This window comes from Armigeres subalbatus, chromosome 3 (assembly GCF_024139115.2).
Source record: "Armigeres subalbatus isolate Guangzhou_Male chromosome 3, GZ_Asu_2, whole genome shotgun sequence".
Classification (NCBI taxonomy): Eukaryota; Metazoa; Arthropoda; class Insecta; order Diptera; family Culicidae; genus Armigeres; species Armigeres subalbatus.
Genome location: NC_085141.1, coordinates 369,752,017 through 369,768,402, shown reverse-complemented (window position 1 = coordinate 369,768,402; position 16,386 = coordinate 369,752,017). Strand labels below are relative to the sequence as shown.

The window sequence follows — 16,386 nt, the reverse complement described above, 5'->3', positions numbered from 1 at the left end:
TACCATTGATACCGATACCATTTTCAATAAACACATTTTCGTCAAGGATATGTCTACTGTTTTTAATACATTAAATCAAAGCTGGTACATCATTGTAGTATGCAACTGGTATATCAGCAAACTACACCTGATTCTGTTTTTACACGGCCGTGTAAAAAAAATCCCATACAACATTTTTGCAAAGTTGATCCATTTTACATGATTCGTCGAGAAATCATAAAACTTTTTTTACATGGATTTTCAAATTTTTAACTGAAAACTTTTTTACGCGAAACGCATCCTCCGTGTTAAAAAAGAATCGGGTGTACTTTTACTGCTGACGACTCAAAGGAAGTTGAGAAATATGCATAAGACGAGATATTATATTGATTTTCTTCGATATCTTACAGTTACGTCTTAAAAAGGGCGTAACTCCAAAACGGGCCCTACGATTTTTTTCAAATTTCGTCCAGAGATGCAGTATAGCCCCAGAATTCAGCTCCGGGTATTAGTTTTGATGGAGAATTTTTTTTGTTAATAACGCTCAGGAGAGCACCGTGGGCGGTTAATGTAAATGCAATGATGAAAATTGACTTTTGTATTGGCAAACAAAGGTTGCACGAAGAAGAAGAAGTCGAAGAGTGATATTAAAAAGTTTTTAATAAAAATCGAAAATGAAATGAAGAAGCAATTGAGCGAATAAAAAGTTTTGATGGGAAAGGTTAATTGAATACAAATTTTTTAAAACGACTTATCTGCTTTTGTAAACAAAGATTCAAACGTCGATTTGTCGAATCAAACAACACCAAACACCAAAAACAAACCAATACATACACCGCTTGGCAGAAAATGTACTTTAAAAACTTTTTTCGGACAACTAAATAGTTCAAAACGTATATGCATGCATGCATGCGTCTACTTTTTTCATCACTGATTTCTAAATTAAACTTGTTGCTTGTATATTCTGATTTTCGTTAAGAAAAACATTTTACGTTGTTTTTATGCAGCAAATGTTGTTACGTCGTGTTGTCGGTGTTGCATTTTTTTTGTCGCATTTGCGTGAAACGTTTCATCTTGACGCAACATTTCGACGTATCAACAATTTCGACGATTTCAAAATGATGTATATGTGATTTATCTGTTGCAGAACGTTGTAACATATATTTTTATTATCAATTCAGTAGAAAACCGAATTAGCCGCCAGTGAAGTTGGATTTTTCTCACAATCCATACCTTAAATCTTATTTCGGAAGTGGTGTGCTGTATTGGCGAACAAACGTTGCATGAAGAAGAAGAAGAAGCATAAAGATGTTATTCGAAACTCTTTTTAAAAATTATAGAAGCAATTTTATCAAAAATGGTTAGCAGCGCAGGGTTGAAAATTTCTTATACTTTGTATAAAGTGCAATATCACTAAATAAAAATTTAAATCGAAATTATGTGAGTTATGCAATATAAGAAATTTCCGACCCCGTACTGCTAACCGTTTTTAATTAAATTGCTTCTAGAATTTTTACAAAGAGTATCAAAATTTTCTACGTATGCTTCCCCGTGCATTTTTTTTCGAATATAATCTTTTCTGTTTCTTCTTCTTCATGCAACATTAGACTGCCAATAGCGCATCACCAAATGAAAACAGCGCACCTCTTCCGAAGTCAGGTTTAGCATACGGATTGTGAGAAAAATCCCACTTCGCTAATCGTATATTTCGGTTTTCTACTGAATTGATAATATCAAAATAACTAAAATGTTCACACGCAGTGCAAACTAGTTAGCGACGATAAACCTTTTCTTAATGCTAGAGTGCTTTGAAAATAGGTCGTATGTGCAAAAGAGAGTCTCTCTTTGGATCTATTCTCTTTCGATTATTACGAAACTATACAAAAATTTACTTCGAATTTCTTGGCAGATATCCAGAGACAATAGCTTTTTCTATCCTGCTGAAGTGGAAATGTAGCAAAACATGCAAAACTAGCCGATATATTAGCGAAAGAGAGCGTGATCAAAGAGAATCTTTCGTTTGCACATACGACCTATTCTCAAAGCAATCTAGAATGTTTTGTTGAGGTTAATTTAATGAATCGCCTACTTTGAGCGTGCTTACAGCGGCACACTAGGAGTTAACTTTCTGAAATCAGTATGGCGAAAGACATATAAGGTTCGATTTCTCAAAGTTAAGCACCTTCATCGAAAAAATATTTGGTAGGCGTATTAGCAGACACCTTCCTACATAACCGGTACCAAATAGTTTTTCATGAAAAGTTTCTTATTTTGAGAAAACCCGCGTTAGATGACTTTCGCCATACAAATTTCTGGCGGTTAACTCTTGCTGGCTATTTTGCGCATATACTATAGCGCCTGGATGTGACAGCGGCGAGTAGAAAATCAGCCACTGCCAATAATTCATTGCAATAAAAATGTTTAGTTTAATAAAATCTGAAAACTTCCAAGCTTATTTTCTCAGCTTGTTCAAAATGTTACATACGTCGATTTAAAAAAGTACTCGAGAAGTGTTAGGCCCTTCGTTCGTGGTACGTAATTCTTCAATGATCCATAGTTTTGCTTCTCCCGCTCCCGCCCGCAGTTTCGTAAATAAAAAGCAAAAAAAGGTCAATCAAATCATAAACAAAACCTTCAACGTTCATACGATGTAAATATTTATGAACAAAAGAAAAAAAGAATCAATTAGAAGTGAAAAATCGATAATCTCCCGGGCGCGAATTGCGAAAATGTCCTCGGACAGTGTTAGCGTTTTAATTGGCGAACTGGTGCAGACATTGGCTCGCGAAACGGTTGGTCGGCCATCCGATTCGGTGTTGAAACGATGCAAATCGGAAGCATTTGGTATTCTGCTCGGTAAACGGCTGACCACCATCGACAATGGGGACAGTGCGCTGGAACGGAAGCTCATCGCGGAGGAGCCGGAGCAGATGTTACGCTGCCATTTGTTCCATATGCAGTTAAGGACGCAGTACCAGTTCCAAAAGCGCCGTTGCGAGCGGTTCCAACAGCTGCTGGAGGATTTAGAGCCCGGGAGGAGTGGGGAAGCACTGCTCGAAAAGAAGGAGGTATTACAGTTTTTGTTGATGCTGAGAGATTCGGTTCCGGATGGGTGGGACAAAGGAGAAGAGGTATGTGACTGGTTTAAAAGCAAAACGGGGCGTTACTAGTTTGGTTTTCTTGTTCTTGTTGCAGAGTGGCACTCTTCCAGGCGACATGATGCCATCATTGCATATTGGTCCTTATCCGATCTTCCAAACGAGAGATATCTATGCGGATACAATGAGCATTGATGCACATAGAAATAAGAAGTCTTCCAATCCGTACTGCTTGAAAGAGAGTAGAATGGTTTTTACGGACAACATATCGAGCTTACTTGAGAAGACGGAAAATGCTTCCAAGAAAGAGCAAAAGTTGCCTCAAATAGAAACGAGTTATTTTAGCGATCCTATGGCGGAATTGGATAGCTATCAAGGCCCCTTCCGGTACAATATGATGAAAGGGGTGGAGATCGAAGATGATGAGCAGCTTCTAACTAGCTTTGAGATCATCCCAGCTGCAGAAAACAGTAACGAATCAAAAACTGTGGTAGCAGTAAGCGAGCCCCCGAGGGAACAGATTTTCAATTTCAATTGGGAAAATCTGGGAAATCGATTTGTCCCAGTTGAACGTCCGTTTGCATCGGAGTGCAACTCGGTATTGCATTTGAAATCTCTGAAGGCGACGCGTTTCCAGAAGTCGGTTGACATCCGTATAGTTCGAATAGATGATTTTCTGCATGATGTGAAATTTCTAATTACCGGATTCAGCTCTCGGTGCTTCGAGTATGATGGCAATAATCTGTTCCGGATGAAAGGAAATTTTACTGTTGATGGTATTTCACCGCTGACAATCAATGCAGTGGTGGATCAGTTTATTGAACTGGGAACTTGCTTCCGTCGGTTGCACAAAATGACCAAAAAGAATCCTTACAACTATGCGATGATACTTGAAGGATTCGTGTTCAAGGCGTTCAGCGACTGCGTGGAACGCATTCTGAGTTGCTTCCGTGTCCTGGTCACGGCTTACGAAGGGAAGTCTTTGCTCCAGTTACAGCGTAAAACGGATCCCATGAGGATGCAAATTCTAGCGCTGGCCAAATTTTGCGGGATTCATCCTAATTGTAAGTTTTTCATCATATTGTAGATTTAAACTTGAAAGATAATGATATTTTACTTCCTTCCAGACGAAAGCGACAAGGACTTTCCCATGGGGTCGGTTTTCTTGGACCACTTGTACAAAGAAATCATCTACATCACGAGCTCGGACGTGTCGGCTTTTCTGTTGCACATCTTAAAGCACTGCTGTAATGCATATTTTCTGCTGTTTCAACAGTGGCTGTTTGGTGGCCAACTGAGGGATCCCAGCGGAGAGTTGTTCATCTACTTTGTGGATCATTATAGGCCGAAGACAAAGCATTTTTTCGACAAAGCGTTTTTGATCCGGAGACAAGCGGTGCCGGGCTTTCTGAAGGGTTTCGAAGAAGATATATTGCTCTGTGGGAAATACACCATGCTGCTGAAGGCGTTCAAAAAGTCGGTAAGTATTCAATGTTCATATTTCAGCATACGTACAATACTGGTTAGCCATTTATTAAGCCTAGGTAGTCAAATAGATCATTTTGAAGTTTAGTGTGAGTTTATCTGTCCAACAAACTAAAGCTTCATGTATTTTGATTAATTACTATGTTTTAAACTCGATTAAGCATATGTACATTGTACTACATGCGATAGATTTAGTTCGGAAAAGGTTTTTGACGTAGGACTTACGTCTCTCTTCACTATACCGGGTGTCATTTCAATATTTCTAAATCGACCGCGTTACGCTGTGTTGAAAGATTTTGAATGTTAATAGCGTTTGTCCCAGTGAACGGATCTCTTCGGAAAACCCCTTAATCGACAGATCTTAAGTATGCCTTTCATATGCAAACTTGATATGACCCGAAAAACTTGTTTCAATAGGCCTAAAACTGTTTTCGAAGCCAAACATTGACTGCACTGAAACCTATAAATATTGGTGCCGCTTGTTCCTCGCGTCTAGTGATGTCGTAAAATCCCGATTAATCGATTAGTTACTAATCGATTACTCTTGATTCTTGTCGATTATTGAATCGAATAATCATTGTATAGTAATCGATTCAAAATTAATCGATTATCACAACGATGAATCGATTAATCGAAATAATCAATTAATTTTCGACATCCTTATGGGCCAAACACAATTGATACGTTTGCGTGCGTTTTGACAGTTTTCCCATGGAAAAACTGTCAAAACGCACGCAAACGTACCAATTGTGTTTGACCCATTATGATGTCGTAAAATTCTGATTAATCGATTAGTAACTAATCGATTACTCACGATTCATCTCGATTATTGAATCGATTAATCGTTGGGTAATAATCGATTCAAAATAAATCGATTATCACAACGATGAATCGATTAATCGAAGTAATCGATTAATTTGCGACATCTCTACTCGCGTCATTTGTTCGCTTGATTCTGATGGGTGCAGACGCTAGCGGATAAGCTGCAATTGCGCACCAAAATAAGCCATAAAAGAGGATGACGCAATTTTTCCTTCTCATTCTGTTCAGAACTTCCAACGGGATATTTTTCTTTCATACTAACCGGGACAAGCAAAGCCACAGCAGCATCGATTCGACAGCACTCGCAACTTTTCGCAAAACAGCATCGTCCGCATCATCCGCTTTTCGGCCCGGCAGCGCCGAGGCCACCATCAGCCAAAGCATGCCAGTACAGCCGCAGAAAATGTTCCAGAAGCAGCCCATTCTACAGACCCGACACCGCAGCAATGCCGAGGAGATACCGGCAGCAGCAGAAGAGTCGAGCCGAAACTAGCCGGCATCAATGAAGAGCTGAGGCCGACCGGCATCAGTGTTAAGCCGAGACCGCCCGCCATTGGTATCGAGCCGAAACAAGTTGAAGAAAATCAAGAGAAAGAACTGCAATGTTCTTGAAGAAATCGCGTGTGTGTGTGTTTTGGTTTCGAGTAAAGAAACCCCCTCGGTCAACCAGTTCCCCGAAAGGAGTTAATTTTCGGCCCTTATCAGGGCCAAGAGAGTTAATAATAATTTTCGCAATTGGGTGGCATTTGTCACTGGTTCGTCGCATGCTGCATTAAGGCAATTCGCATCCCGCTGGTTCCATTGAAGAAACAGCACACGTCAAGCGGATACGCTGCATGAAGACAGCTTTGGTTTTGCGCTCCACCCAGGAGCACCCAGCATCAGCCTTACAGTCCGCTGCAACATGACGCAACAGATGGAGATAGGAAATTATTTTTTTATAAGCAAACGGTTCTTCTGAGAGCCACTGATATATATATAATATCAAAGTTTTAAATACCCTTCGTGTTGGGTGTCAAATCCAATATTCTAGAGATAAAATGTTATACGCGAATAGCAGATTTTCAAGATTTTTTATAACCGTGACATAACAAGAACTGTGACCGCGAAGTGGACGAAAAACTAGACTTGACCATGCCTTTAAAGACACTTAATATGTCCAAATTTCTCACATAATCTAATTTAGATAAATAAATCGGTAATAACAGCCCAAACATTATTATATAAAAATATCTCAAAATGAAAAGCTATCAATCGATTTATATAGGAAAACATTGTTTGATACTGTTCGCGCACAAAGCGAACGTGACTGAATGTTCTCCCAAGCTACCAATCCTAAATTTTCCGCACTTCCCACGTGAACAGCCATTCTTAGCTCGAATGACTGGCTTGTGGCCAGTACCGTGCGAAAGGTCCCGTTAGGAAATAGACGCCAGCAGCGAGCAACAAACGAAAGAAGAAGAAAAAGACCATCACGAACGCATCGATGATGATGACGCCTTGGCTGACAAAGGAACGGGATACAAGACGTTCACTGATTGGCCGACCTATCAGGAAGAAGAGACGATTCAAAATTAAGTATAAAAGAAAAGTGCATTCGCTTACAGAGCATTCAGTCCTTCATATTAGTTGGACCAAGCCGAAACAAACAGCCTTTTTCAAGGCTATAAGAGTTAAATAATTTCCTTATTCAGCCGATATCGCATGGACTCGGAGGCCCTTCAGTCGAAGCTGCGAATGAGCTGCTGCTGGGTCTGACGAGAAGGCATAAAATAGCGCAACGTGATTTTTTTTCCTTTCATTCTGACCGGGACAAGCCAAGTAACAGTAGAGTAGAGTGGGGCAAGAGTGCGCGTGGGGTAAGAGTACGTTTCCGATTTTTTTAAGTAATAATAAAAGATAAACTAGCAGCACTGCATCAGTTTGACAGGTATTCTGGCCAACTATTATCATGTATAATTGTAAACGATTTAAATAAACAACAAAGGAGATATGGAGTTAGATAACTTTTCGGTCATTTTGCTAAAAATAATTGGGTTTCCGCAACTAGTATTTCATTACTATATGTACGTTCAATCAGGTGAACATTATACCATTTCGATAACCTATTGTATAGAGTACTTCATGGTACAGATTACCAATCCGGTTGGTTTTCCAAAAAGTCAAAACCATTACTTGAATATTTTTTGAGAATGTGGGGTAAAAGTACGCAGGAACCGGTGGGGCAAGAGTACGCATATGAATTTTCAAGTTATGATGTCAAACTCGTATCTCCGGCCGAAATAAGACTTCTTCCAAAGCGTCAAGCTCCACAACTAATAAAAAAAGGGACAGAATTCGAAAATATCACAAGTTTTTAGGATAAGTTGAAGTAATTCGGTGTTAGAAAGGACTTAGCGATCAAAGCACTGAAGCGAAATAATGAAATTGCATTAGGACTTGTTGTACACCTAAACATAGTACAAAAACACAATTTCATCTAAATGATTTAAATAAATTTCAATTCACCAAAAGAAACATTATTAAATTACGCAACGTTTAGCTGGGAGGGGTTGCGAGATGTGTGACATTCCTTATAATTTTTAGAGGATTCATACAAATAGTGTAAGATAGGGGGGAGGGGTGATGAAATAGCCAAATTTTACGTTACGTGATTGGTAGACTTTCTTTAAGGAAAATGCCTTTGTATACGCCACGCGAAACCTGATATATATTTTTACCTCTGTAGTTTTATGTATATATAAAAAACAATGGTTTTTCGTATGAAAGTGCACATTTTTAGGACCCCCTCCCCCTTTAAAAGTTACGTAATCTTTAAACATTCCCTAATATATGCTCATTAAACATCAATTAAATGTTATTAACTCTTATTTGTGTTAATATATACTTAAAGCACATGATTGGATAAATGCGTACTCTTACCCCACCCGATGCGCACTTTTACCCCACCGGTGGGGTAAGAGTGCGTTTTTCACTTGTCTTGCAATAAGGGTTCTACTAAAACGAATCTCAATAATCTCAATATTTTTTCCACTGGGTAACATAAAGGAAGAGTACATGAACCATCGACACTGATTTGATATGCAGAAGCTTGCTTCATAAGGGCCACATGATCGATTGAAAACTAAGTGCGTACTCTTGCCCCACTCTACTCTAATATCGATTCGACAGCATTCACACCTTTTAGCAAGGCAGCATCGTCCATACTATCCACTTTTTCGGCCCGGCAGAGTCGAGGCCAACATCAGTCGAAGCATAGCCATCAGTACAGCAGTAGAAGAAGTTCCAGAAGCAGTCCACCCCACAGACCCGGCACCGTAGCAATGCCGAGCAGATACCGGCAACAGCAGCAGAGTCGAGTCGAGGCCGGCCGGCATCAGTATCGATCCGAGACAGGCTGAAGAAAAGCAAGTGAAAGAATTGCGATGCTTTGGAAGAAACCGTGTGTGTGTTTTGGTTTCGAACAAGAAACTCTTTCGGTCAACCAGTTGTCCATGAAAAAGTTAATTTCCGACCCTTATCAGGTCCAAGAAAGATCATAATAATGCTCGCAATTTGTCACCGGGTCATCGGTCGGCAGTTCGTATCCCGCTGGTTCCATCTGGAGAAACAACACACGTCGGCACATACCTACACTGCATGAAGACAGCTTTGGTTTCGCGCTCCACCCGGAGCACCCAACATTAGTTTTACAATCCAGTGCAACATGACGCAACAGATGGACATAGAAAATGTTTATTTTCAAAGGATACGGTTCTTCTGAGAGCCATTGATAGACTTACTAAAGAGTTCTTAAAAATTCTAAAATACACTAGAGATAAAATGTTATACGCGAATAGCAGATTTTCAAGATTTTTTCATAACCGTTACGTAACAAGAACTGTGACATATAATGAAATAAATCACAAAAAAATCCACTATTAGATGAAAAATCGATTGAGAGGTTTTCTTTTTGAGATATTTTTTTCTGTATTGCTCATGAAAAATGTTTTAATAATGTTTGGGCTGTTATCGCCGATTTTTATACAAATTAGGTGACGTGAGAGATTTGGATATATTATACATCTTTAAAGGCATGGTCAAGTCAAGTCCTACGTCCACTTCGCGGTTATGTCACAGACTTTACCCACTGTTCGTTTTTTTTTCTTTATTAATGAGGTTTTCAGTTCGTGGCTGGTTCACCTCTGTAACGAAAAAGGTATTGGAGGGTAACCGCCCCTTCGGTGGGGTTTGATCCCACGACCCCAGTACGCTAGACAGGTGCTTTTCCCTACTAAGCTACAAAGGACCTCCGTCGCCCTCCGCAGCTTAGCGGGTACTGATGAAACCATATTCAGAGCACCAGGTACCAGCCGAACTCTCTCAATAAATTGTCAGAACTAACTCTCTCATATGTATTTTTGTACGGGTCTGGGTCATTTGGCATAAAGTCATTTGGCATAACGCCATATGGCATAAGGTAATTTGACATAAAGGCCATTTGGCATAATGGTCATTTGGCATAATGGTCATTTGGCATAACGGACATTTGGCATAATTTTGAACTGTGAAAGCGAAAAGGATATTTCATGTAATGTTTAGCGTAGATTAAGTAGGTCGAGGCTGTTTTCTGATAAATTTAGACTGATTGTAGACATTTTCCGGAAGAATGAAATAGCGAAACGGCAGAACTTCTTCCGAGGGAGGGATCACATCCATCATTGACTTATTCCGGCCACATTAGAGTGGCCCAAGCTTATATGGAAAAAGTGAAAAGTCTGGAGTTTCAAACCTTGCACCCTTAAATGACAGTTTGGGGGTCCCAGAAGCTCCCCTGAAAATTTCAACTCATTCGGTCCAGTGGTTGGCGTGCGCAAATGGCTCAAAGTTTGTATGGGAAAAGTGATCCAAATGTATGGGGAAGCGCAACCGTTTCAGTTTTTTGCTTCTAGGTGGCGCTGTAGTCGACGGATTCCTGTTGTGGACAAAATGTAGAACCTTTTTTATATAAGGAAGCGACTGGTGAAGACCGGATGTAAATCCTTTTGAAATTGGCCAAGTTATAAACATCCAAAGTCGAGGGTGTCGAGCGTGTCCCCCAGGGGTGTTTAAAATGAGAGCAACGTACCACCGACCATTGCGGCGGCGATGCAGGCGTATTCGGTGCCGTGCGAAATTAAATGCATGATTATCACGAAATCTCGCGAATTTTTATCCGATTGGTAAATACTTTCCGTGCTCTGTACAATAGTGTTGCTAGAGAGGGAGGGGGTGACTTACCACTGAAGCTAACGAGCTGAAGTTTTTAAAGGGAGACAAAATTCATGAAATATTTGTAACGAGTTGTTTTCGGACATCGTGATGCCCGTTGCATCAATTTTAGAACGATATGATATAATCGTTACAGACATGTACCTCTGGTACCAGGACAGAAAGACAGAGAGACCTGGGATATTATATAAGTTATATATTTTTCAAACAACAGTTTTAATGTTTATAGCATAATTTATTAACTGTATAAAACTACAAAGTTATCAACAAACAACACTTATACCTATATTAATTATTTATTTCAACTGCTAGGCCTTTCTTTATAACAGAGCGAGTGCAACCTGGAAAATTTTGCCTTTGTTGAACAACTTTGAGAAGATATTGAAGCTGTTCTTCACTTTTTGTCAGTTTTCCACAAAGATCTTGAACTAGTTCAACTCCTCATTCAGCACAGTTATTCACTACCAAAAATGAATTAATTTTATTTCTACTTTCAACAAATTCTTCCAATTCATCCCATATACTAGGATCTTCTTTGAGAAAATTTGCAGATATTCCAGAAATTTCAAAATAATCATCGTATTTTGAGAAACAAAATCCGAAAGCGTACAACATCCGTGCCATTTCTTTTCTCTCATCAGTAGATATTTCTGGGTCGAAAAAAGCCAGAGCGACTAGTTCTTCACTCAAGTACCATAGATGATTTGCAAATCTTGAAGCCGCAGCCATATACACATTTCTTGATTGATCAGGGAAAGCATCTCGTAAAGTTATCATTTTTTTTGCCAGGTTTAGATCATTTCGTGCTGCTGATGAGGGTAAAGGAGCTTTAAACCAAGACCAAATGTAAACTCGTAAAATAAAAGCACACATTACTGGAATTTTTCGCCTTTCATCATCGGTCATGTCAAATTGGCCTCTAAACAGCCATATTTTAAGACAATATATTGCTTTCGCCATCCATCTGGCATTGCTATGTGCTCCTGGTGGCGAAAATTTAATTCTATTCACACCAAGAAATGCTAAAGATGAATTTAGCAACTCTTTATAGTCTTGTCGTTGCTGTTGAATATTGAGTTGGTTTTTAAAAAATTCAATCAAATGTTGTGTTTCATCACCAAGGATTTCAATAATGTTTTCGTCTACCATATTTTCATCAAAGGATTGATCCATAGTAGGCCACGCCGATTTAAATTTTATAAAAATACTTGAAGAAGGGCCTTTTGAAGGAAATAGTTTTTCCAAAGCTGCTGTCATCAAAACTTCGGCAATATGATGCCTACACGCCAGCCATAAAAGATCTCTGCCAACCCGCTTCTCGATTAGGGTACAAGCGCCTTTTTTGATTCCTGTATTTGCTGCTGTTGTATCAAATCCCATTGCACAGATGCGATCGCTTAGTTCCCATGCATTCATCAATTTGCAAACTTCACTTGCCTGTCTTTCACCAGTTCCAGAAGACAATTTTGGGACTTCAAGCAGCTGAACATTTTCTCCAGAAGATACCAAAACTGGCAATCTTTCTACTTTGTCAGTACCTGAAAAGAAAAAAAAAATCAGATAAATTCTTTAAAAAAAAGTAAAAATATGTTACAAATAGCTTCTTTAAAAAAACAAATATTACCAAATGTAATCTAAAATTGTAGGAAAGAAATTTCAAATAACAAAAAAACCTATCGATTACTTCAAAAGTTCAAATCATGCTTAGTTAGAAGATATCCAAAAATCATAACACAAAATAACACATTTCAATGCTATAAAAAATACTCAAATATATTACCTGTGAGATCTTGAAGCTGCTTTTCATCATGTACAACAAGTGGTCCATTTAGATCAAAATTGCTTTGGATATTTTGAGCAATCTCTTCGCGATATTCTGCACGGGCCTTTGAGATTGTTTGTCTGCTAACGGTAAAATCGTCTGAAAAATAAATAAAGTTGATAAAGATTTTGTTTTAGTTACAAGATACTATCAATATAATAAATTTAATTTTTTTTTAATAAATTTAAACTCAAGGAGAAAGAACAATACAATAAAAGTACTGTTAACGAGAACTTACCTAAATTTAGTCAATCACTTGTTAAAACCGCAGAAATAACATACATTGCATTTCGGTCGCCTAGTCCAACACGGTCTAGGGTGGCAGCTAGTATAGGAGTCATTATTTTTGATTTACTTCGCTCGGAAAACGCTCTACTAGTGGAGGGTTTCTCGTCTAGAAGCAAGACATAAAAATATTGACATATAGTAGAAGTTACCATCTTATTTGATTATATTCTTACCTCCTCCATCAATAGTAAAAACGCTGGTAGCTGATTGAAATTCCAAGGAAGGCTCTGGTTGCGTTGTTGGTTCTTCTTCGATGTTGCTTTTTTTAAGTCTCGCAAAGACAGATCCAGCCCTCCCAACTTCCCTTTGCAGAATAAGGAACTGTTTATCACATAACATAAGTGGATCTTAGAACAAAATCCCCATCAAAAAGTTGACCCCCTTTCGGTGGGCCAAAACTGTTATAACGAGCGTCGGGAACATCGTTCTGTCATTCTCAAATGTAAACAAACACCATATGATCAGAAAATTAGAACACTTTGTTTCAAAGAGTACAAAGGTCAGGATAGACAACCGATGTGTGGAGAAATTCAGTTTTAGCATGCATATATTTTAAACATTATCGAGAAATGGGAGATAATATCCGAAAACAAATCTCTTCTGCGCTTCTCACAACAATGGACAAGATATAAAATCAATATCGACATTTTCTTTATCTAAAACAGCTATTTTCAGGCGATTTTATAACAATATATTTTTTCTACCAATTACTAGTATCGAAAATGAAATGATCCTAAGACCGGTTCAATTAGTTTTTGTATGAATTGTTTTTTCCAAAAAGTATAAATTAAGATGTCGTTTAAAACTGTTCTACATTAGAAACTGATCTGTGAATATGCAGTTTTCATTTTTTTCAAAAGGATGGCGAGGGATACATCAATGTTGGTTTACAAGTTGCAAAAATGAATTGCGAAATGAAATGAAAAAAAAAATCAAACGGTTTTCAAAATTAAAGTTTTATTATTGACTAGATGTCATTCTTGTTAATACTTTTATTCCGTATAGACTGCAATGTTGAATATATGTATATCCTCTAACCTAAATCATTAACCAAGTATACGAAAGCAAACTCACGGGACGGCGTCGCGAGGTGTTTTTAGTTTGGAATAATAATGAACTATATTAACGATGTTTCTGACCATTTTGAGAATTGAAAAGCTGTTTCAACACTAATTTACTTAATACGCTTTAACTAAGCATTAGGTTAATTTGAATAACTTGACAAATTGCTTGATAATATTCTGGTAATAACGTTTCAAAAATTTGTACCGATAGGGGGAAATATTGATTACATTTAGTGTTCAAACAGCAAAACAGTGATATTGTGAACCAATATTGTAATACTTCATTCAAAAGTTTGGTGTTACTGTAGTATGATAAATCGAAGTTTCATGTTAAAATATTTCATAGTTAATTACAGAGTTTCAAAAGATAAATCGTATAATTATGTTAATAATCAATTTTATAATAATCATATAATTTTATAATGATTGTGACTGACCTTTATGAGTCGATATTGAAAGGAACAGTCGATTCATGGAAATATCGAGTAAACGTAACCCAGAAAATATTGTTTTCATGTGGAATAATTTGCTTCCATGAGCCGACATCGAGTCATAGAACATCGACTAATGGAGATTTGACTGTAATCTTTTTTATATTCAAAGAACCAATGGTCTATATCAGGGTTCGGATTTCTCACTCACTCACGCGACAACTGATCACTCCACCATGCATTTTATCCGGATAAATTACAGTGCGATAAACTCCGGCACAAGCGATGGTGCGAAAAATTGTTATCCTCCTTCCCATGCTTCGCGAAAATCAAATGCAGCTTACTTTGCCTCTCCAAGCTGATTGAATCTGATGATGCGCCACGATAAGCAGAAGGTTCAATACAGCAGTTTTTCCCCTCGCTTTCAATCAATTCATGTGGTGGTGTGGTTTTAGTGGGCGCTCTGAACATTTTAAAATTGTTTTGGGTTCGAATCCCGTTGCGGTCCTAAATTTTTGTAAATATGCTTGTAAAATTTATCTGGTGAGGCGACGAGAAGGAAAATTTGTGGATTAAAATTAAATTATCCGGCGATCCGGCGCTCACGAATTTATCACCTGCCATTCTATCTGGATAAAAATGTTGTGTGAGAATACTTCCTCACAGACAGGGGGACCAAGAAAAATCACTCTCCGCTTAATGGATTATTCGCAGGTTTTTATTCATATGAGTGAGAATTCCGAAGCCTGGTCTATATTAACTATTTGAAGCAACGAAGTTCGATTCTTTTATTTGACATTTTTCGCCTGGTAATGCAGAAAGAAAGATTTTAGCTCAATAACAGATAGTTTATTTACTATGTACGTTAGGGTGGCTCAAAAAACACTTTTTCAAATTTTTTGATGGGCCGTTTATTCGGTTCTATTTGATGCCCTGATGCTCTGGACAAAATTTCAGCCAAATCGGTCAACGTTTGGGCAGTGCTAAACTCGTTGGAAGTTTATATGGAAAAATGTATGCAGAAACATCCAAAAACAGTGATTTGCAGTTGGACGGCACAATTTACGATCAAGAACCATGATACTCTTTCAGTTCTTGTAAAATAAAATACAGAATGTTATGCTGAAAACCGCGAGAAGATTAGAGTTTATTACGCAAAGATATTAGCATTTTACTGGAGTGTTGTATGGGTGAATTTATTTCTTTTCAAAGGTAAAAGAAACGAAATTTGCTCAAACCCCACTTCAGAGAAATGCTAATAACTTAGCAGGGCAAACTCGAATCTTTTCGCGGTTTTCTGCATAACATTCTGTATTAAATTCTCCAAGATCTGAATGAGTATCATAGTTCTTCATCGTAAGTTGTGTAGTCCAGCTGTAATTTACTGTTTTTGGATGTTTCTGCATACATTTTTCCATATGAACTTCCAACGAGTTTAGCACCGCCCAAACGTTGACCGATTTGGCTGAAATTTTGTCCAGAGCATCAGGGCATCAAATAGTTCCGAATAAGAGGCGGCCCATCAAAAAAACTGAACAAAGTTTTTCCCATACTAATTTGAGCCACCCTAATGTACGTCTTCCTCTTCTTCCTCTGTGTCTAGTGGGCTTGCATTGCTGCTTACTTTTCTGATTCACAGTGACCGGTTAACGATGACATCTTGATCAACGAATACAAAACGAGCTGTCTTTCCTCAAGATCGCCAAATTTTATTACCAACTAGTCGACCCGGCATACGTTCTACTGCATAGTACCTAGGCGAAAGTGCGCGTTGTGAACTGCCCATACGAAATTTCCATACGAATCTCATTATTTTCAAAGAATTGGGTTACATAACTGTAAAACAATAAGCCTTTTTTGTGGAATACCCAGTCAACCACAGATCGTATATTAAAAGAGAAATTTTATCGCATATATTACTATTTTATATCACACTCGTACATGACTACTTATAAAGATGACTAAAACATAATTAATATCTTATATGATTCTTGGGAATGAAATATTTACGATTGTTTTTAAAAATAGTCGTAAATCGATATGAACAATATCAGTGTAATGTGATTGAATCGCAAATATCGTTTATGCATACGCACATTGTCATGTATATCGTATATTGATATGCGCTGTACGTATATACTATGTTA

The 16,386-nt window shown here is 38.0% G+C and overlaps 1 protein-coding gene across 1 annotated transcript in view; it reads left to right on the top strand.

Moving 5' to 3' along the window:
* Positions 1 to 2,584: 2,584 nt before the first annotated feature.
* Positions 2,585 to 16,386, top strand: part of LOC134226419 (gamma-tubulin complex component 6) — a 35,381-nt gene continuing 21,579 nt past the window's right edge. The window contains exons 1-3 of the mRNA XM_062707187.1: positions 2,585 to 3,110; positions 3,175 to 4,141; positions 4,205 to 4,557. Coding sequence (XP_062563171.1) covers positions 2,640 to 3,110; positions 3,175 to 4,141; positions 4,205 to 4,557 — 1,791 coding nt within the window. The 5' untranslated portion in view covers positions 2,585 to 2,639. The remainder of the gene's footprint in view (positions 3,111 to 3,174; positions 4,142 to 4,204; positions 4,558 to 16,386) is intronic.